Source organism: Vombatus ursinus, unplaced genomic scaffold (genome assembly GCF_900497805.2).
Source record: "Vombatus ursinus unplaced genomic scaffold, bare-nosed wombat genome assembly UNPS02014791.1, whole genome shotgun sequence".
Lineage (NCBI taxonomy): Eukaryota > Metazoa > Chordata > Mammalia > Diprotodontia > Vombatidae > Vombatus > Vombatus ursinus.
In genome coordinates this window covers 80004081-80027912 of record NW_020954569.1, presented here as the reverse complement: position 1 = coordinate 80027912, position 23832 = coordinate 80004081, and the positions used below count along the sequence as shown (strand labels likewise).

General features: G+C 39.7%; 1 protein-coding gene across 1 annotated transcript in view; it reads left to right on the top strand.

The window, feature by feature from the left end:
* The first annotated feature begins 3345 nt into the window (after positions 1-3345).
* The window catches only part of CCBE1 (collagen and calcium binding EGF domains 1), a 353266-nt gene continuing 332779 nt past the window's right edge, over positions 3346-23832 (top strand). Inside the window, exons 1-2 of the mRNA XM_027869145.1 lie at positions 3346-3682; positions 4373-4453. Coding sequence (XP_027724946.1) covers positions 3525-3682; positions 4373-4453 — 239 coding nt within the window. The 5' untranslated portion in view covers positions 3346-3524. The remainder of the gene's footprint in view (positions 3683-4372; positions 4454-23832) is intronic.

Genomic DNA, 23832 nt, shown 5'->3' with positions numbered 1-23832 from the left:
AAGTAAGCCAAAATGGAACAGTAGACAAATAAGCTAATTTTTAAAAATAAGGTAGCCAGTTATCAAAATACAGCTGTTTTGAAGAAACTAGAAATCGATCCTCCTACAGGATGTCCTCTTTCCTTAAACAAAGGGATTAAGTACATTTTTGGAATGACCCAAAATGATACAATTTTGATAAGCACAATTTAGCTTCTTTCCTCAGGAGCCTAAACAGTTCTATGCACATTAAATTTCCATTTAGTCGCAATCCAAAAATATCAGTAAGTTCAAATAACCAGGATTTTTACAGACCTATAAAATGATAGTTTTCAGAAACAATTTTATTTCTTCATGAACACCCTCATATCCTCCAAAATCTTGAAATGGCTTTTCAGAAGATTATTAAAGAACTCTTCAATTATGCTCAGTTTTAGCGCTCAGTATATTTTGGTACTCTAAGTAGTTATTATTGTTTGTTCTTCATTCTTGAAAAGGACCACGGCATCAGAAAGGTGCTGCCATGATTTGCAAGTGAATTGCATTTAAGGGAGGGAGGGCTGTGCAAGGTCACCAGCCTCACTTTCTCCTCCAGAGCCATCTGGGTCCAGTGGCAAGATATAGATCAGGACGACTGGAGATGGCCCTGCTCTGATTATTTGACAGTCACATGGAGGGCAGTGGAAAGAGACTGTGAAGCCACAGACCTCTGCCAATAGCTATCTTGGTGACCTTAAATAGGTTACCAACCTCTCCAAGCCTCAGTTTTCTTATCAGCAAAGTGGTAATAATCCACTTTCCTTACACAATTAAGAAGGTAGTTATGCAAATTGAAATATGAGAAAATCAAATGTGTAAACCTTTCAAGCAGTAAAATACTTTAAACTATGAAGGATCTGTGATCTCATTAACGTGGGCCCCTTGCTGTTCTTTGGACAGGATAATCTAACCCCTAGCTCCTTTCATTTCCCCTGGCTGTCTCTCATTACTGGATGTCTTTCCCTTCTCACCTCTGCTTCCAGGCTCCCCTGATATCCTTCAAGTCTTAGTTAAAGTCCTATCTTCTGCAAGAAGGCTTTGCTAATCCTCCTTAATTTTAGCTCCTTCCTTCTGAGATTAAATCCAATTTATCATGTTTATATCTTGTTTGTACATTGCTATTTGCATGTTGTCTCTCCCATTAGACTGGAAACTCCTTGAGAACAGCAACTGGGGTCCCCCCCTTTCTTTATATCCCCATTACTTAGCATAGTGCCTGGCACATAGTAGGTGCTTAATTAATGCCTGTTGATTTGACTTGAATTGGGTTTTCTCTCTACTAGAACACATTGTGATTTATTTCCTCCTTGTAGTGTGTACCTTTTGTTCATGTTCTCTCATATTGAACATGCAGCAGGTCTTGTTAGTGGTTTTACATGTCATGAGTACCAGTGCAGCAGGCTGTCCATCCTTGTTATATAACTGGCCCACGTCCTTTTCCTGATCATATGTTTCTTGGATATTACTCTTATGCTCTTTCCTCTAGCTAGCCCATTTCCACTCATGTTAATGATAACAATGATACTAATAATAATGTTAGCTGAAATTTATATAGCATTTTAAGGTTTGTAAAGTACTTATTATTTTTATTCTCTGTATCTCCATTGTCCTTTGGTTCACCCATTACTTGGATTCTTCAGACTAATGTTTCAAAATTCGCAACAATACAACATGAAAAGTATAGGCCTGACACAGATGAAAGGTATTACCTTTATGATTAATTCTACAAAATTAGTAATTATCACAACCAAAATATTCAGTAAGCAAAACATTTGTTTCTGAATTATTCTGGGTATTAATTCACTCCCTAGCTCACTATCCTGTGATGTAGTTGGTAGCAGGTGACCCATAGGTTGGAAATTAAACCTCTAATTCTTAACTTGTTTCTGCACTTTGTTTGGTCATAGTTTTTGCTAGAAGTGAGCATCTCATTAATAGGTGTGAACAACCCCTAAACAATACTTGGCAATGTTAAAGGTAAGAGTTAACCATCTATACATTAGCTTTCCAAATTAGATAGGTGATTAACTACCACCATCATTATCAATAGCACTGTTTTATAGGATTTTTAGTGTTATAATTTTATATATAATGGTGACATAAAAATTATACATAGCATTAAGTAACAGTAATATAACAGCTTCTTGTTCTTGGATCCTCTTTCTGAAGAAACCAGTTTGTATCCAAACCTATCTGGGAAACATAACTGAGAAGTTCTGCTAGAGGAATTTAGATTCCAAGAAAAACCTAATGAGTCCTAATTCCTTTTCAGCAATTTTGAGTGATACAATTCTATCATTCATTACAAATGGATTGGCCAAAATATCTCACTCAAAAGAAATATGAATGAAGATAGACTATGCCAACTTTGAAGAAGCTCAGTTTCAGAAGACCTGGTGCACGATGCAAACTTTCACCCTTTGCTTTTACTTCTTGAGCAAAAAAGAACATTGAGATAGAAGGGGAGAAAAGCTAACAGTAACTCCTCAATTTGGGGAAAGGAAAATATTCTGAATCTCCAGTCATCAAAATTTGACAACAGGGAGGAAGATTATTAACCCTCTCTTCCCCTCCTCCTTTCTCCCATAAGAATAGGAAACACCACTACCACCACCACCACCACCACCACCTCCTCGTCCTCCTTCCCCCTCCTCCCCCTTCCCCTCCTTCTCCTCCTTTTCCCCCCTCCTCCTTTTCCTCCTCCTCCTCCTCCTTCTCCTCTTTCTCGTCCTCTTCCATCTACTCTTCCATCTCCCCCACCTCCACCGCAGGCTGTCCATGCCACCCCAATACAAAATACCGACACCGGCCTTCTCTTCTCTAGATTTCTTTCCTTTCCTTTCCCTCCTCTTTCCCTCCTCTTCCCCAACGGAGGAAAGGAGGGAGAGAGTTGGACTGAAATTGGAACGCTTTAGTCAAGTCAATCTGTCACCTAGGACAGACGCCCTGGGAAAGACGCTCCGGCTGCTTGCAGTCTCTCAGTAACCGGGACACTCTTCCCATTCCAGCCTTCTCCTCCAGACCGCGCCCCCCCCCCCCCCCCCCCCCCCCCCCCCCCCCCCCCCCCCCCCCCCCCCCCCCCCCCCCCCCCCCCCCCCCCCCCCCCCCCCCCCCCCCCCCCCCCCCCCCCCCCCCCCCCCCCCCCCCCCCCCCCCCCCCCCCCCCCCCCCCCCCAGTTCCCTGGTCCTCTTTGAGTTTGCACTTCCCATCTCAGGTCCAGGCTACACTCTGGGGTGGGGTACGATCGAGCCCTTAATTCGGGTCTCGTTTCTCTTCCCCGCTGCCTACTTTCCTAAGCCCGGCTCCGCTTCTGACCCGCAGAGCCCCTAGAGCGCCCCGGGCAGGTGGTGCAAACACCCCTGCTCTCCCGCGCCCCCTGCCGGAGGGAGAGGAGGAAAAGGAGGAGAAGAAAAAAAGAGGAGGAGAAAAGAGGAGGCTGCAAGGAGGGAGAGAGAGAAAGAGCAAGAGCCTGGGCGCCGAGGGGGAACTACTCGAGAGTTTGCCTGATGGTGCTGCCGCTACTGCCGCCGCCGCTGCCGCCTCCTCCACCAAGCGGGAGAGGAGGGGCGAAGAGACAGCTAGGCAGAAGCCTGGGTCCCCTGCTTCTCCTTCTGGCACTGGGACACACCTGGACCTACAGAGAGGAGTTTGAGGACAGCGACAGGTGAGCCCTGCCCTTGCCCCCCATGCTGGGACTGCTGAAGCCCCAGGACTGGCCCAGACAGCAAAAGCTGGCTGCGCTTCTACCACCGGAGGCGGTCGGCGCAGTGCCCGGCTCCGAACCGGCTCCCAGGCGGTCCCAGCCTGAACTTCCTTGATGCAGCGGGTGCCGGCCCTGCGCCCAGCACCCCGATTCTGCGGGTGCTCCACTCCAGTGTCTGTATTCCTTCCGCGCTGGGAGCGAGGGGAGCGGGCTTCGTATCCACTCAAATCCCTTTTGCGCTCCTGTCAGCGCGCTGGCTCGTCGGACCAAAGATTTAGATCTGGAAAGGACCTTAGAGGCCCTCAAGTTCAACCTCCCCTCATTTTATAGATAAAGGACTTGCCCAGGGTCACACAGCAAGTAGGTAGCAGAGCCTCCATTCAGATCCGGTCCTCCGATTCCGAATCCAGTGCTCTTTCCACAGCCTCTCTTCCTGACAGTGCTATAAGATCCCACGGTTTCTTCATCCGTAAAACTAGAGGATCGGATTGGGTTACTTCTAAGGTCCTTTCCAATTCGAAATCCTGTGAACTGCAGCCCCTTAGGTATAGGGGATCCTCCCAGCCTGCCCTCACTCCTCGGTACACTGAGGTTCCCTGAGCATCTCCAGACCCAGACTAAAGCAGGGTGTTCTTTCCAACTTTCTTCCAGAGAAGTCTGTTCAGAGAACAAGATAGCGACCACCAAGTATCCTTGTCTAAAATCTACCGGGGAACTCACCACATGTTTTAGGTAAGACAGCCCTTATTGATTAAAGTGAATGAAGGAGCTGAGGGGGAAGGAGGACCAGGTAAAGCGGAATTGGGGGTGGGAATGCAAAGGAAGAGATTCGGGATATCGCGGTTGTTTTGTGTGTCGTTTGGTATAAGCAGGAGGTCGATCGCGAGCTCACCTCTGTGAGTAGTTTCCTGTTATGTTTATCTGCGGTGCCTGGTTGGGGGCCAGAGTCAAGCCGCAGATGGGACTACTGGGGCTAGCGCCTATGAAGATCCCGAGAGTGTTTATCGCTATCCCGCATATTTGTGTGTGGTAGAGGTGGGGGCCCGAGCTGGGGAGGAAGCCGGATAAGGTTGAAAGTTTATGAAGTAAAGTTGATTTGGGCTTTGAATGTAAACACTGGGGCATGGGGAAGATGAATGGCTGCCTGAGCATTTGCTGTTTTGTTTTGAAAATCCAAAGTCAACAAAGGGAAAACACTAGGCACTTGGCTGTCTCTTGACCCTCTCCCCCGCTGGGACAGCCTCGCTCACTGTCTCTGCCTCTGAAGACAAGGTGATGGGGTGGGAAGGAGTGTGTGTGCTGGGGGCTGGGGGGCAACAGGACTGTCGGCTGCTATGTGTGTCGGCTGAATCTGGAAAACTTCAGGACTGTTGAAACAGCAAGAGGAGAAGCAGTTCATTGACTAGAAAGGTTGAGGGGAGGGATTGTCTCTGTTTAGGGTCTTGGAAATAGAAAGAGCTGAGTCTGCAAAAGCAAGACTTAGCAGGGTCTCTGTGATTGTACTTTCTTGCTAGGAGGCATTTGATTGTCCTGGACCAATGGAATTCTTTCTTACGTGACCCTGGAGTTGCTGTTAACGGAAGAGAAAGAAAATTACTTTGACTTGGAGAATCTAGCCTAATTCAGCATTCTCATGCAGAAATTAGAGGTCTTGATGAGCAGCAGATTGCAGTGAAATCTGCCACATGCCCTCTGGAGAATCTGAGACTCTGCATGCTAGGCTCCAGCTTTGGGCATGAAAGATACTGCTTTCCCCTCCTTTTCATCAGAAGATTAGCCCCATGGGTGCTTTTATTGGGGAGAGAGGAGAAAGACAAGTGGCCACGAAGGAAGATCTCTTTTCACTGTAAGACCAAACAAGCATCATCAAACATTTATTGAGTGCCTAGTATACCAAATTAATGCAGAGAACTATGTTTGGTATTGGGGTTAGAGAGTAAGAAATATAAGATACAGCCCCTGCCCTTGAGGAGCTTAGAGTCTAACAGGAAAGACAGAATACACAAATGAAAAGAAATGGGAGGCAAAGTAGCAGAACACTAAAGGGATGTGGAAGGAAGGAGATTTTCAAATCCCCCAAATCTGAAGCACACAGGAATGGTAATTTAACTTAGAAGTTACAGGCTATGTGTGTATCTTCTATTACCTGTCCTTTGATTCTTAATGAGGTTCTTGTCTTGTCCTGTTTTGTTTTGGGTTTTTTTTTGGTTAATATTTTTGAACATCAGTCATTTCCAGATACTGCTTCCTCCTCACAATTGAACCCTCCTCTGTATCAAAGAAAAACAGCTAAAGAAAAACAACTGACACAGAGACTGTGCTGACTATATGTTCAATATTTTGTGCTCTTGGTCCCTCCACCTCTCTGCTAAGAAAAGGAAAGTATATTCCATTATGTTTCCAGTTCCGTACCATTTTTGGTTTTTCAGTTAGAGAACAAATCCCTTTTCATTTACATTGTAATAGTTATTTTGTTTGTTGGTTTTCTGAATCTACTTGTTTCACTCTGCATAACCATACATCTTTTCCCATGTTGCTCCGAATTCTTTATATTTATAATTTCTAACTGTTATTCTTTATTTTTGATGAAAATGCAAAGAATTTACTAATTCAGTTCAATTTAAGAAATATTTATTAAGTGCTTACTAGATGTAAGGCACTTTGTTAGGCCCTGGGGAATAAAAAGATAACAAAACAGTTCCTGCCTTTGAGGAGCTTATATTCTAATAACACAATTATGACAAAATGATAATACATTTGTAAAATGCTTCTTGCTTTTAAATAATCTTACACATAATTTTTTTGGGCTCATTTTCTCCTCCACACAGCCCTGTCAGAGAGGGAAGGAAGGTATTATCTCTACTTGATAGACAATGAGGGATCTGAGGCAATCATGGTTGTGTTAATTTGTCCAGAATCAACCAGTTAGTGGCATTAAAGGTCATAACGATGACTCCCAGCACCAGGTTCTTTTCATTGGCCAATGTTGATGCTCATGAAATTGAACTTTATTAAAGACTTTTTTTAAAAAAACAAATCTATGGAGAAAGAACATTTCCCTACTGCTGCTTCAGTAAAGACTGTTTTGATGACATGTGACTTGGTATATGTAGTTTGCCTCTCTTTAGAGACTCTGGATGTTGGGTTCTATAGAAATTCACAATAGAGAAAATGTGTCGTATTTTAAAAGCCACTGTGGTTTATTGCTATGCCGAATTGATTTCATTTATTAAACTGACATATAAGTGGAGAGGCAGTGGGGGTAGTAGAAAGTGCTACACTTGGGGGGTCATGCAATCAAGGTGAAATTTCATCTTTTGTATTTTTTAGCTGTATGACCACTGAGGAATCACTTGACTTATTTGAACATTGGTGAAATGCAGATGACAATGCCTGTAGCACTTATCTTACAGGGTCATTGTGAGGTTCAGATGACATGATATATGTAAAACACTACATAAATGGCAGTTATGATTTCATATCCTCCTTTAAAGAAAGTATTTGGAAGCTTGTATTTTCCTTTACATGGGGATCTCAACAAATGTAAGTTTTATTCTTATTTTTTTAAAATAAGGGCAGTTTAATTAATTGATCAATTATAGGCATGTATTTACGAATCATTCTATTAACTATCAATCAAAAAAACCCTTTAGAAGGCATGGCAACTTAACATTTTTTTTTAAAGAGTGAAGGCAAATGGAAGATATAGTGGAGGAGTTCTGGTTTGAGAATATCATCTGGATTACCTCAAAGTAATAGGGGTCTTTGTGGATACACTTAAGATTTTCTACTTAGTATGCACCATCTTTCCTTATTGAGGATGAGAGCATCTCTATATTTGTTTCATGGCTATGATGTAACTTATTTCCCCCCCTCTATTTCCCAACCTCTTTGATTCTAAAGCAATGGTTTTTAATTTAGAGTGCATGAACTTGTTTTCACAAAACATTTTGATAACTATCCCAATAGAATTTGTTTGTTTTGTAATTCAACATATTTTATTTTATGCATTTAAGTACATGATTCCAAGAAGGGGTCCACAGCCTTTACTAGACTGCCAAAGGGGTCCATTATACAAAAAAACAAACAAACTAATAATTCCTGCCTTAGAGATAGATATTCAAATTTGATTTCAACTGAAAGTGTCCAAAATGAAATGTTTTTTAAAAGCATTTAGTCAAATAGATGGTACAATTGGAAGTGTTGGATTTGGGCTTGTCTCAAATACCTACTAGCAATGTGATCCAGGACAAATCACAATTTCTGTCTCAGTTTTTCCATCTGTAAAATGGGAATAACTATAGTACCTACTCTACTTCACAGGGTTGTTGTGAGGATTAAATGAGATAACATGTGAAATGCTTTGCAAACTTTGAAGTGCTAGATAAAAGGACTTGGCTTGGGTTTGTGGATAATATCTTTATATTGGTCCTACAGAGCAAGGGTGTATATAGGGTGCAATTCAAAATATTTTGAAGGGGTCTCAGCAGAGTCTAGAGACCCCTGAAAATGAAAAAACAAATCATTGTACCACATTAGGCTAAGAGTCAAGATTCAATGATACTAAACACTTCAATCCCTAAATTCTGCTTAAGGCAGGTTTAAGTAACTTAGGCAGCACCATTGTGCAGAGAGAACCTTATTATCTTCTCAAAGATATTTTGGGAAAGAGTTTCCAATGCAAGTGAGAATTTTGTGCAAGTCCTTTCCATGTCTCAGTTTCCTCATCTGTAAAATGAGGAAGTTAGACTAGAAGCCTCAGGTCCCTTCCAGTGTTAACATCCTGTGAATCTTTTGAAGTTGTTTGGAGCTTGGAGGAGAAAGTACCTTAGGATAAAATTTTACTTCTTGTTATAGAGAATGGGTTAAAGACCAGTGAGTGTGTGGACCAGAGTTTTAGGGCATTGTTTCCTGGCCATAGGTCCATGACAAATGTTTACCAGTCCACAAAACTTTTACTACCAAGAGTCCTTGCTTTTTTAAAGCCTATAAATCGACTTCTTTTTCTTCCTTTCCTTCTCCCCATATCCTACTCCTCCAAATCCTGAATCCTTCCCGCCCTGCTCCCGGTTCCTTGTTCTGCCTCCATAAGCTTGCAAGAACTATTTGGTGGATGGTCACACAGTAGAGTTATAGTGAAGTTCATTGTTGTTGTTCAGTCATTTCAATCATGTTTGACTCTTCGTGACCCCATTTGGGGTTTTCTTGGCAGGTATTAGAGTGGTTTGTCATTTCCTTAGAGATTGAGAAACTGAGGCAAACAGCATTGAGTGACTTGCCCACGGTCACACAGCCATTAAGTGTCTGAGGCCAGATTTGAACTCAGGAAGATGAGTCGTCTTGACTTTAGGCCAGGCACTTTATCCACCATGCCACCTAGCTGCCCTACAGTAAGGCTAGGTAATAATAATAACTTCTCACATTTGCACAGTGTTTTAAGGTAGCATTTTCCTTATAATCCTGAAATATAGGTAGTTGGGGACGTTTTATTTTAAGAATGAGGAAATTAAAACTCAAAGAACTTGAATGCCTTCCTCTAACTAGTAACTGTGCAGGCCAGGATTATAACACCAATCTTCTGTCTCTATATCTCATACTTTTTTTGGTGAGGTAATCAGGGTAAAGTGACTTGCCCAGGATCACACAGTTAGTAAGTGTCAAGTGTCTGAGGCCAGATTTGAACTCAAGTCCTCCTGAGTCCAAGGCTGGAGCTCTATCCACTGCGCCACCTAGCTGCCCCCAAATCTCATTCTTTCTTCACTGAACAATCCACACCTCTTGTGAACATAACTGAGTTTGCATTCTAGAACTTGCTGTTCTAGAATGAACATATAACCTATCTAAATAGTTATTTCTTGTGTTGTGGACTCCCCTTCTATTTTCCACTTTCCCTCTGAGAAGCAGTCCTCGTACATTTTATTTTTCCAGACTAGTATTTAAGCTCCTCGAGGGCAGAGCTTTTCCTGTGCCTTCTAATTGGTCTTTATCACTGTAGTACCTCCCACAGTGCTTTGTACACAGCTCAATAAATATTTGTTGAACAAATGAGTAAACCAGATTGAACAAATATATAATTCTTAACTTAGCAAACAAGATTGGGATCTGACATGGTTGTATAATACATTATTGGCTTGGCATATAGCAAGGACTCTTAACCTGGGGTGCATGAAATTTTTTCTTTTTTAATGTTGATAAGTGCATTTCGATATAATTGGTTTTCTTTGTACGCTTATGTATTTTATTTTATGCATTTAAAATATTATTCTGAAAAAGGATACATAAGCTTCAACAGGTTGTCTAAGGGATGTATAACACACAAAAAGAGTAAGATCTCTTGGCGTAAAGTCTATGTGGGCTCTGAACTTATCACAGCCAGAACAAGCACATGTCTATACTGTGGCATTACTTACTTTGTGGCCGTTAAAGGCTTTCCTAGAACTTGATCTCTCTGTTTCTCCACTTTTGTAGCCTACGTCAAAGGCTTTGCGTGAATCTTTTCCCTTTTTCTTTTTTTATGTTAAAATAAATTTGCTATTATTATTATTTTCTAAGCTAAACTGGTCCTTTCAATCTGCTTCTGATGTTTTTAACTAAATGACCTACTGGGACTTCAAGTTCCAAGTAATCATCTTTGTGAGAATATCACATAAACTCCTGTATTCTCATGAGATTTGGGAGCCCAGCTTTCTTTTCTCTTTCAATCGAATGCCCTATCTTAAATGTTTAAATGATTCTCTGGTATAATAATTAAAAATATACCTGCTTACAGGAATAAAATATGCTAAAAAAGCAACCTCTCATTCATTGGATACTAACCTTTTGCTATTGTTCAGTTGTTTCAGTCACCTCTGACTCTCTGTGACCCCATTTTTGGATTTTCTTGGCAAAAATATTGGCATGGTTTGCCACTTCCTTCTCCAGCTCATTTTACAGATGAGGAAACTGAGGCAAACAGGGGTAAGTGACTTGTCCGGAGTCACACAGCTAATAAGTATCTGAAGCTGGATTTGAACTCAGGTCTTCCTGACTCCAGGACTGGTGCTCTATCCACCTTACCTTTCATCATTTTTGGCAAAGAGGTCTTTTGGCATCCCTATGTTGGTGGTTAACTCTACTATGCTCCAATCTGTCATCCTTGTACTAATATTAGAGAGGCATAGGATAACGCTTGACTAAGATGTATTTGGTTTATCAGAGTTAGTGATGGGTCTAGAGTATCCACCTTTTCCTAGTCCAGAGACGGGAAGGCTTTTTCAAAACAGGAGAGATTAACTGTACCTCCGTGGGCCAGCCACTCTTGTTCTCACTGGTTCACAGTTAGACCTGTTTAACTTGAATCACTAATGTGTTGCAGGTGCTGGATTCCGGCAGGAGAAAAAGATTTCAGTCAGTTTGATTGAAAAGAATGATAACTTCCCCTAAAGAGAGAGGCCTGAATTCACAGCCCAGCCATAATTGTACTAATGCTCACAGCCACCTGATAATTGTGCTAATGCTGACTTTGAAGGAGGGGATCACAGTTGAAAGGGAGGGGTGCAGCCCATCACTCTCCTTTTCAATTGAACCCTGTTGTTTGGAGTTAGCAGTTGGGGCCTGTTGGTGAAAGGCAAGGTAAGGTATCACTTTACACACATTCTCCAAAAAAAAAAAAAAAAATAAGGAAGTTATTGCAAACAAGTCAGTATGGTGCAGCCCCACAAAGGACAGCCTCTTGCCAACAGGCCCGTTGGGATGGTATCCAATCGCCAATTCTTAGAGTCTCTAAAGGAAGCGGCTTTTTTCTTTTTACAATTACCACCGATGAAACATAGATGCAGGGGAGGGACTACCTACAAGGGACAGCCAAGGTGATTTAAAAAAACTCTGGAGGTGTTCTCTTCTTTACGAAAGTTTATATTTTGTTCTGCAACTATCACTTCAGTGATACTCTTTGTCACCATCCCTGCTTGGGAGGATCCCAGTGGTTGTTGTGTATTGAGGCTGCCTGCAACAATGGGCATAGCTAAGAATCCAGAGACTAGGCAGAGATCTTTGCTCTGTTCTTATTTTGTTTTTGTTTCAAGAAAAAAAACCAAACAAACAGCTGTAACATCTGCAGTCCCACTTCTGCCAAGCTCTAGGCCCTTACTTTTCCATGAAGCCATTTAGGAACTTTAAAGCACCAGAAAGAGTTTCAGTTGATTTATACACAACTTCTTTGGTCAAGCATAATGTCTTTAAAGCCAATTTTCAATATTTTCTGGTACTGTCTCTACAACATGAATGCCACATATTGGTGGTTACACTACTAGGCTTCCCTTCTCTGAATGGCTCTGAAGTCTAATTGTTCTTCTCTATGGGATTCCACAGTCCCAGGTCTGGGCTGAGTAACTAACTATTTAGCTGCCAATAACAAGAATAGGAAATAGAAGGGAATTGGATTGTATTCATAAATTATATTCCATAGCACATTGCATCTTTATAGTTAGAAAATTTACCAGATCTCAAGTATTTCTTTTTTGGTAAATCAAAATATCATCTTAAAGTCTCTTCTCTATCATGGCATCCCCCATGCATTAGTTAAAAGTCAAATGAGATTCTTTGAAAGATGTAATAACGGCTAGAGTTTGGCCCTCTCCTTATTAGTATGAACAGAGACAAAAATAGAGAGATGTATGTTCACCTATGGAGGTGTCCGTTATCAGCAACTTAGGACAGTATGTAATGTAGTGGAAAGAGTGCTGGACCTGGAGTCAGGAAAACCTGAGTTCAAGTCTGGTCTCTTACATTTACTAGCTGTGTGACCTTAACTTCTATCTGCCTCATATTCCTCAACTGTAAAATGGGGATAATAATAGCATCTACTTACCAGGGTTTTGAGGATCAAATGGGATATTTCCAAAGTGTATAGCACAATGCCTGGCACATAGTCAGTACTTAATAAATACTTGTTCCCTTCCCCTTCCGTGATCATACAGGATATCAGCACAGAATTGAAATGGAAGGGGAAATAGAAGAGGAATTCCCTATAGCTGGAATGGAATGGAAAGTCTTCGAGATGTTCCCATTTGCAGGTTATATACTGGCTGCATCATGCCCCTGAGCATTGCAGCACCTCCTAAATGACATCTTTAATAACTTAAAAGTAAAACGAAAGTGGATGAAGAACACCTACTATCCATATGTAGATGGATGGAAAGTCCGTAGAGATGGTCCATCGGTATATATAGCACGGACAGACACTGCAGATGCACAAGGAGCTCACTGAGGGTAACTGTGTTCTCTCTTCCCATCTTCTCAATTATATTGGTTTTTAATCCCACTTACCATTTTTCATAGTAGAGAAATAGAAGCAAAACACAAATTGCACAGTTCTTCATTCTTCTGGTTTCTTATCTGATGCATCCTAAGCAGCTATTCTACTACTTTAAAAAAAAAACAAAAAAAACTTATTTTCTTGCCTAAAAAGTATCTAACAAAATCTCTTGTCCTTAACATTAACTATGAGCTTTAACTTGTTCTGGGATTGATTACATTATTTTTGCATGATCATGCTTTTTTGGAATTTATTCTTGGTTACTTTGTATGGGCGTTACATTGTTTACATTCTCTGCATTTCTTTTTTTTGTTTGTTTTAATTTTTACTGATATATTTTGTTCTTATATCATCTGCATTTTCCAACATGTTCTTCTTTCAACCGTCTCAAAGAGTCATCCCCTATTACAAAGAACACAAAAAATGAGGGAAAGAAACAATTCTGCAATACACAGATTAAGGCTGACATTGTATGCAGTGTTCCATTCTGATAGTCACTTCACCTCCACAAAGAGAGAAGGGAGATGAAATCTTACATCTCTTTTTTTTGCCGCCAAATTATGATTTCACAGCAGTCAGTTGTTTTTGTTATTCTTTCCATTTCTATTCCAATGGAAATTGTTGTGGTTTTGGTTCTTCTTATTGTTGTGTTTATTGGCTTCCTGGTTCTGCTTACTTGAATTTGCATTTGTTCATGTTTTTTTCCATGCTCCTCTTTATCATACATGTCATTTATTACAATACAGTAATATTGTATTCCATCCCTTACCACAGTATGTTTGGTCATCTCCCAGTCAATGGGGATTTACTTTATTTCCAGTTCTTTGCTGCACAAGAAGTGCTATTGTGAACTATAGCTTTTTGAGTGGACAGCTATTTAAGACATGCTGTAGATATAGAAACAAGATTTGGCAACTGATCAGGTATGTAGTAGTAGGTGAGAGGGCAGAGCAGAGGATGGCACTGAGGTTGTGAAACCAGGTGTCTGGAAGGATTGTAGTGCCATCAACAGTAAAAGAGGAAATTTTAAAAGGGGTGATTTTATTTTTTGGAAAGATAACAAAAGAATTTATTAGTTTCTCTGCTTTTAATAGAGAAGTTGTACTCCAGTAAAGTGAGGAAATTGAAGGGCCCCCAACACCCTTAAATCATGCCCATGTTAACTTTGTGATCTGTTATTGAAATTCATCATCTCTTAACTCCCTCTGCCTTCATCCAGCGTATCTTAAATTCTTCCCACAATTTCCCATCTATTTTTACTTCCTATTGACTCTCACTCAAATGCTTCCCTCACCTTCTCTCCTATCAGGGGTCATGGATTTTCTCACAGAATTATATGTTTCTATGTAATACTACTTCACTGCTTTCTTCATCTTTCATCTTTTCCTTTTGAACAAGGTCTCATCTCATATTTTACTGAGAATATTGAGGCCATACATCACAAGCTCTTTCTTTTTCCCAATTCTAATGATGATATTTCAACAACATTCAGCAAGCATTTATCAGTCACTGTATGCATTGCTCTGATGTATTTGTACAGTGTTTTATAGTTCTCAAAGTACTTTCCAAATACTTTTTCTCTTTTTATCCTTGCATTAGCAAGGTGGGTAGAGTGCTGGCCTTGGAGTTAAGAAGATCTGAATTCAAATCTGGCCTTAGACACTTACTAGCTGTATGACCTAGGGCAAATCACCACACTTCAGCCTGCTTCGGTTTTCTCAATTGTAAAATGATGATGATGATATTATCTATTTCACAGTGTGCTTGTGAGAATCAAATGAGATCATATTTGCAAAGTGTTTAATACAGTGCCCAGCACATAGTAAACACTTAATAAAAGCTTGTACCCTTTCCTTCTCCCAATAGCTCTACGAGGTAGGCAAGACAAGTTTGATTACCCCCATTTTACAGGTTAGGAAATTAATCTGGAGAGGTTGAGTCATATTCTCAAATTTATACAGCTAATAAACAAGTCTGCCAGAAATAGGTGTAGCATCTTGTGACTAAGCCCAGAGTTCTTACCACAAACTACTTTTATTATTTAATGAGACCTGTCAGTGGATTGCTGCCATCTCATTGGTGTCAGTATTGCCTCTGTCATTGAGGATGATGACCTCAAAAGGATCTGTGCCTTTCCACCCAGTGTGAAGCTCTTGCCCATGTTCTTCTGTAGCACAGGGAGGCTCAGCATCACCGTCACTTGGGCACAGCTGATGGGTGATGAATTCTTTGCCTGTGACAGCCCCTATAACAGAGAAAAACAAGGAATGGCCCTTGATGCCATGTCATCCCCATCTGCTTCTATAGTGATCATGTTGAAGTGGTGGAAATGGAGGCAGCAATCGCTAAGATGCACTTCTTTTTTTTCCAGTTTGTCTTTGAGGATTGAGATAATGTTTATAAAAACACCTGGAAAAATGGAAAATCCTTTGTATACAAAAAATTCTTGTAATTATTAGGAGCCGTAGTAGCAGCATACCCTGTCTGTTCTTCATGGCAGAAGCAAAGGTGTCTTCGTTTGCCTTTTGAGAAGTCCAGTGGGGCTCTTCCTGTTGCCCTGGCTCAGGTGGACCCTTCAGCCCACTTTCCCAGAAAGGCAGAAGCAGGAAGAGCCTTGGCTACCTGGATGTTAGTAGGTTGGAGGGCATTACATAGTGGGGATGTTTTTCGTGCTTAAAAGGCAAATCACACCATGAACATTGTCTGAGGACCGTATGTCCTGGGTGGCAGCTCTTTTCTGGTAGGTATAGCTGGTCCACTGTGTCACCATACAAGCCTGACTAGATACCAAGCTACCCAGAAAATGATTATACTGTATAGAACTACTTTCGTCTGCTCACTTTTTTGAGCAATCCTGGGAATTGCATAGGTTGTTTAGCCTCATAAAGCCAGCCCAACATATTTCTGACAAGAGATGAGAGAGATACATGGATGGGAAGAAAAAGTATTGATTGAAATAGACAAATATAAAGGAGTAAAGACAAGTCGTATTTTTCAGTGACTAAGAGAAATGGAGATGTAGTCAAAGTAAGGCCATGCTTAGAGAGGCAGCATGGTATAGAGGATAAAGGGCAGCCTTAGAGTCAGAGAGATCTGGATTCAAGTCCTGCCTGTGACACATAGTAGCTGAGTAACCCTGCTAATCACTTAACCTCTCAGTGCCCTAGGCAATACTTTAAGACTCCTACTGATATTAATACATGGTGGGAGTTATTGTATGGGACATGCCCCACACAGATGAAATAGTTGGGGGTGGGGGAAGACAGACAGACACAGACAGAGAGACACACAGAGACTGAGAGAGGCACAGACCGACAGGGAGAGTGACAGAGGGACAGAGACAGAGATACAGAGAAAGAGGCACAGAGAGACAGAGAAATAGAGAGATAAAGACAGACAGACAGAGACAGAGACAGACAGACAGACAGACAGACAGACACATACACAGAATGAATGATTGTTTACTGTAGAGCACAGAAGGAAGAATGATTTGAATGGAAGTCCTGGGGCAGGGAGCAGAGAAACAACCTCGAGCTTGGGTTGGATGATAAAAGGAATCCCCAGCAGAGCTGCTGGACTTGGTAACACAGCCCTCTTGTCTTGTTTCTGCCTTAATTGATTTGAACTGAGTCTGTTACCAGTGACAGTGATTAAGTTGAACATTATGTGTTTTTGTAGGTTATGAATGTAAACTAGAGCTGTAATAAGCATTCTGGGAGGGATGTTCATTTTCTATCTTGTCACTTTACTCTTTGGTAGCATTTTTCTTGTGTGGTCTATACTATAGGAATGTGGAGACCCCAGAAGTTATCCTAGAGTGCATTCATATGGAGAGCCTGAATAATATCCCAAATTCCATGATATTCACCCGAATAAAGAGTCCTTCTCTGCATATTCATATAGTATTGCCATGCTAGACTATTCATACGTCATATGTGTTCATATTCCATTTCATAATCATCTCACTCAAGGAAACAAATCATAATCTTGTGGTGAAAAATTGTAACTTAGAGCAGAAGTTGCCTTCCTCAAATATGAGAGTTCTCACAACCAACTTCAGGTTGTATATTAAGAGGCAGTCCCCTTTGGAGGCAAGATCATGTTCAAAGAATGCACCGGGGACTAGCTCAGGTGCAAAGAAACTCGTGTCAGAACCTAGAATGCAATGCAAGAGAGTTTCATTTCTGACTAAGAGAATTCAGGTGGAGAATTTTAAAAGTTAGGCCAAGGAAAATAGATTTTTATAAGATAGCATACACATATGTAACCTATATTAAAATGCTTACTGTCTCAGGGAGGGGGAAGAGGAAAGAGGGAAGAAAGAATTTGCAACACAAAATTTAAAGAATGTTAAAAATTGTTTTTACTAATTGAGAAAAATATTATTAAAAAAAAGACAGCATGCATGCCTTAGTTCTTCCTGAAATAATTACTGTTTCTTTGGCTATGTCTTGGTGTAGTAATTTTCATTTGAAATGTGGATGATAATCAGAAGGAAGCAAAAAATACCTAAGCAATTTTAAATAGATGTCACAGAATCTGTGTATTAAAAGCTCATTTACCTTTCTCATGGATGAATCTCCCAAACCTGTGTCACTCAGAGCCTATTTATTCTTAATTTACATAACATTTTAACAGTATATTATATGGTTTCCCAACAAGTTGGAGAATAAATATAATGATAATTGACATTTATATAGCACTTTTAGGTATTGCAGAACACTCTAGACCTTCATTATCTCATTGGGCCTCACCCTAAGGAGTGAGATGGACACTTCAGGTATTGCCATTCTCCTTTTACAGATAAGGAAATTGAGGCTTAGAGAGGTTAAAAGACTTGCCCATGGTCACACAGATAGCAAGTATTGGAGGCAATATTTGAACCCAAGTGTCTGCTGATCTGACAGGCACACTGATATTGACTGGAAATAACAATTCAACAAATAAATATATTTTAAGTGCTTACTATATGCCAGGCACTGTGCTAAGCATTGGGATTAAAAAAAAAAGGGCCAAAAGATGGTCCCTGTCCTCAAGGAACTCAAAATCTAATGGGGGAGATAACAAGCAAAATATATACAAACAATACAAAAATATATACAAACAAGCTGTATATAAGATAAACCAGGAAATAACTAACAGAGGAAAGGCACTTGAATTAAGAGGGGTTGGGAAAGGCTTCCTGTAGAAGATGCGGTTTTAGTTGGACTTAGAGGTATCTGGGGAGGTTGGTAGGCAGAGATGGGGAGGGGGAACATTCCAGGCATGAGGGATAGATAGAGAAAATGACCAGGGCTGAGAGGTGTCTGGTTATTGGAATTGCAAGGAGGAGAGTCTCACTATATCAGACTCATAGCAAGGGAAGAGACAGAATGATCTGTACGCAAGAAATGTATAAGTGACATCTTTGAGGATTTGAATAAACAGAAGGTGAAATGGGATGATGATATAGATAGCCTGAGAGATAACAGATGGACAGACCAAGTGCTACATTGATACTCCAGACGTATTGAGAGAACCAAAGGAATGTCAATGGTATATTGGTTGGATCCTTTGTGGAGATTTATGGAAAGACATGAAGGGGAAATCATTCATGATGAGAAGTAATAGAGGAGTCATGACCTAAATTGAGAGAGACAGTATTGCACCAATGAAGTCCTGGATCCCTCAAAGATCAAGTGCTCTGTTGACCACAATAGGGTAGTATGTAATATATTTAAAGGAAGATTTCCATAGAAATCTTTGGTAAGTTTCACTTTTTTAGAAAATCCAATTATGTGGAATCCCTCATAAATTAGGGGGTAGTGTCACAAATATTTTAATTACTCTTTGATCTCTTTATATTATCAGTACTTTAAAATATTTTTAATTTAATTTTTGTAATGTTTCTGAGGAAAAAGGTTAATGGACCCTTACTGAAGCATAAGGAAGTACTGTGTCCAGGCTCCCAGTGATAGGCTGAATGCTTCTAGTTTTTGAGTTTCTATTTCCTCGTTTGGTCTAAGTCGAGCTTGTTGGTTTTGACATTTCTGGACGGTATGGTCTGTGACTACCCTGAGGTAACCTTAGTGAGTCACTGCCTTTGGGCTGTCCTCAGCACTGGCCAGTTCATCCATCATCACGTTCTTTTAATCAACATCAGACTGTCATTCCTACTGTACCATGCTGGGAAGCTTCCTGGCAGAAGTGGAGCTCATGAGTAGGGGAGGGCCAAAGAAAAACTGTGACTCTGGTGATTGGCTTTGAGGTTCCCATGAAGGTGGTCTCTGAGGTCTAAGGCAGATACTTTGGGCCAAACTTTTAGTGTTCAGTGACCAGAGTTCTTTGGGTTCCTTTCCCTTTGCTTTGTTGTTATACTATGTGAAATGTCTTCCTCTCCCATATTTAATTTAATTTAATTTTTCAATTATCAAGCATTTATTTTTCTCTCCCTCTCTAATTCTTTGCCATTCTTAAAGAGCTGCTATAAATGTTTTTGTATGTATGGGTCCTTTTCCTTTTTCTTTGATCTCTTTGGGGACTACAGGAACTTTCTTCCCAGTTGTAAATGTGGGCTGAGTGACATATGCTGAAATACTTGCTTTATAGAGCTGTGTTGTTACTTTCCTTGCTTATATCAAACAAAAACATATTCCTTTTTCTCCCCCCCCCCCGGAACTCATAATTCTAGGAAAATCTGTGCTAGCAGTGACTCCTTATCCTTATATTCCCTCTTCACTGTTCCGTCCCTACCAAAAAAAAGATGCAGTAAAACTTCAACTCCCAGTGAACACAAGACTTTTAGATTCCTACATAAAATCTATGCTATACAAAAGAATGTTTTTTATTTATGATTATGTAATTTTGCCTCAGACCTTATATTTACCATTAGTCACAAATGTATATATACATACACACATACATGATTTCAAACCCATTTTCAGAGTAATATAGTGGTGATTATAAGCCAAAGGGAGGTAGATAATATGAATGAAGAAAAAGTGTTAATAAATTGGCTTTTCATTCAGAGAGTAGTTCTTGAGTATGACATTGAAAGATGTCTTTGAACTAAAAGAGGGCAAATCATAACTCTAGATTTAGAATGAGAAAATGTCCTTGAAAGTTGTATAATCCAACTCACTCATTTTATTGATGAGGATAATGAAGTCTCTAATGACTTGCCCAAGGTCACAAAGTTAGTAAGGAGAAGAGCTGGGATTCAAACCCCAAATCCTCTAACTCCAAATCCATTGCTCTTTCCATTGCCAGTTAGCTGGAAATTGTTAAGTAATGAAACCCAGGTGCTTAACATTATAGTACACTTGGTACTTTACAATATAGGAAGGGATACGAAAAGTTACTTTGAACTAAGAAGTTTGATTAAAGACTTTAAAGAAAGAGTTTTATTGATGCCTTTTTTGAACCTCACAATAATTTCCAGATATACCCAATTCTCCATTGTGTTCCCCTCCTTTGCAATAAAAAAACAACAAAAAACTAAAACCAACAAACATTGTGACTACATCTGACAGCGAATACAGCATTCTGTACTCATGTTCTCCATCACTTTCCTGAAAGGAGAGAAGAGTGTTTTGTCTTGTGTTCTCTAGGTTCGAGATAAGCATCACAATGAGAGTTTAATTTACTTCAAGTGTTCTTTTTTGTTTACATGATTGTAGTCATTGTGTGTATTGATTTTTTAATTTTGTTTACTCTTTACCAGTTCATGTAAGTCTTCCCATCTTCCTCTGAATTTCTAATATTGAAAAGAGATTTTAACAAGAGGAATGAAGTCCAAATAGACTGCTTTGCTCAATGCAAAGTTTATTTAGTGTCTCCCGTGGTCTGATTACTTCACCTCTCCCTCTAAGTCTTCTCCTAGGACTCAGATAATTCTCAAAACATCCTTACCATGGGTCAAAGACAGAGGTAAAAGACCAATAGGTACAAAAATATTTAAGCAGCATTTTTTGATGTAACTCAACTGTAAACAAAGTGAGTACCCATCAGTTGGATAATGGCTGAAGAAATGAACATAATGGAATATTGTTGCTAAGAAATGATGAATATGATGGAGTTAGAGAATCTTAGAAAGACTTGTATGAACTGATGCAGAATGAAGTGATTAGAAACAAGAGAACAATCTACACAATGTCCATAATAATTAAAGGAAACAACTGTGAAAACATTTATAATTTTGATCACAGCAGTGACCACTTATGATTCTAGGGGACTTAGGAGGAAGCATTGCTCCCAGTACTTGGCAGTGAGGGGATGGATAGTATAGATCTAGAATGAGACAGTCATTTTCAAGCATGGTTGATATGTTAATTTGTTTTGCTTGATTATCCTTGTTACCAGCAGGAACTTCTATAAATAAAAGGTGACATGGAAAGGTGAGTTAGTGGATAGTGATGCAAAAATGGAGAAAAGAACATCAATAAAACATTAAAAAATACAAAGAAGAGACAAAATGAAGTCTAGAATTATGATCTAAACAAACGGTAGTTTTGTGACTACCAACTTCAATTTAATACACACTTTTAAAAAATTGTATATAGAAAGTTCACAGTTCCATGTACAATCTTCTGTTGTTCTTTGTATATCAAAATATTTGTGTTGACGGTTAAATTCATAATAAAAATTTCTTTTTGAAAGGAAACAAACTCCATCCTTGCTGTTGCTGGTTGCCTTCTTTTAATTGAAGAAGCTCTCCATATCTTACCTCTACCAGGAAGCCTTACCTAGGAAACAAATAATAATTTTTTTTTAATTGTCCCTTTCAAAATGGCAGAACATATGCTTACCCCTTTGGCGGTAACATAGTGTTGGATCTCTGGTTTAATTCAAAGCTCACTTGAGCATTTGGTTGCCTGTATATCCTTCATCTCATTGTTGACAGTGATATCTGCCCTAAATTGTCAAGCCCCAGAGGGTCTTCATATTGATTCTCCTTCCTCTCCTTTGCCTGGGGAGGAAACACAGTAAGAAGCTCAAAACTTATTTCTTGTTGGTCATGTTTTAAGAACTGGGCTTCTAGAAGGAGTGTGTTTGTACTGACAAGAACAAGTCGGAGTTTATGGCAGTCTTGCATTGCTAGAGAAATAAACCTTGGTGGAGAAGTTCTTACTCCTTCTGCCAGGCTATTTGAACCACATGATTAATGTAACAGTCCTTTTTGGCAGCCAGTCCAAGCCTTGTGAGGAAAACTGTCACATTAGAAATAATAATCAATTTAATCACCTGCACAATAGTCTGTAGGACATGAAATAAAAAAGAAAAAAAGCAAGAGAGAGACTGGTCCTTGGGCTCTTTCTATCTGAACCCCATTTTTAAAAAAGGTGAGAAAAATGAAATGAATAATAATACTTTATTTAAATATATACATTCTCACATGTATATCCATCCATCCATCCATCTATCTACCTACCTATCTATCTATCTATCTATCTATCTATCTATCTATCTATCTATCTACCTATCTATCGAATTTTAAGGTTTTCAAAGTGCTTTACATACACAACCTCATTTGATCCTCACAACAACTCTTTGAGGTTGGTGGTACTATTCTCCCGTTTTATAGATGAAGGAACTGAGGCTCAGACATTAAATGACTTGCCCATAATCATACAGCTAGTAAAGGTCAGAGGCAGGGTTTGAAGTTAGTCCTCTCCTGTGTCAGAGTCCAATGTTCTTCCTGATGCATTATTGGACTGGGAAAAAAAAGGACTGCAGTTTGACTATCAGCATGATGTAATGGACTAGGAGTCAGGAAGCCTCCTTTGAATCTTACCTTGGCAATTGCTAGCTGTGTGGGCTTATCATTGAATTATTTTGGGCCTCAGTTTCCTCATCTGTGAAATGAGGAGATTTGACTCCATGATTTCAAGGTTTAAGGTTGTAATCCTATGATACTTTGATCTCTAAGATTCCTTTTCACTCTAAAGTTCCATGATTCAAAGGTGCAAATACAATCCCTGTCTGCAAAGAGAGGAGACCCCTTCTCTCCTGGACATCTCTTTATTTTGTAATTAAATAGGCAAAGGAAACCTTCTCAGATTATATTGGGTATAGAATTTAAGACAAAGATGCTATTTTCAAGTATATGGAGAACTGTATTTTTTAAAGTTCTGAACTTAACAAACACCAAATAAAATGAGCATTTCTATATACAGAATTGGACAGAGAAAAGATTGTACATGAAACTGTGAATCTTTATTCATGTGTCTTGCTTTTCCTTTTAAGTATACAATAAATTTAACATGTAACTTTCTTTTTAAATTTCCATTTTATTTTATTTTCAGCTCCAAATTCTCTCCCTCTTACCTTTCCTTCTTCCCCTCATTCCACTGAGAAAGTCAGAAAAACAAACCTTGCTTCAAGCATGTATAGACAAGCAAAACATTCCCACATTGGCCATGTCCAAAAAAAAAAAAACCAACAACAAACCTTAATCTACATTCTGAGTCCATCAGCTCTTTATCTGGAGTTAGGTAGCATCACCATCTAACTTTGAAGGCTGTTCTCTTGTCAGGGATTCTTATCTTCTTTTCTGTGGATTTCAAAAAATGCTTTCAAGGCCCTCTTTTCTTGTGTGACCCTGTTGCTCTCTTATTCCCATTACCATCCCCGCCAAAACTGAAAAAGAAAAAAAAAAGCCCTTATAACAAATATGCATAGCCAAGCAGAATAATTTTCTAAATTGTCTAAATTGTTCAGTCATTTTTCAGTCATGTTCAACTCTTCATGACCCCATTTGGGGTTTTCTTGGCAGAGATGCTGTAGTGGTTTGCCATTACCTTCTCCAGCTCATTTTACAGATGAGGAAACTGAGGCA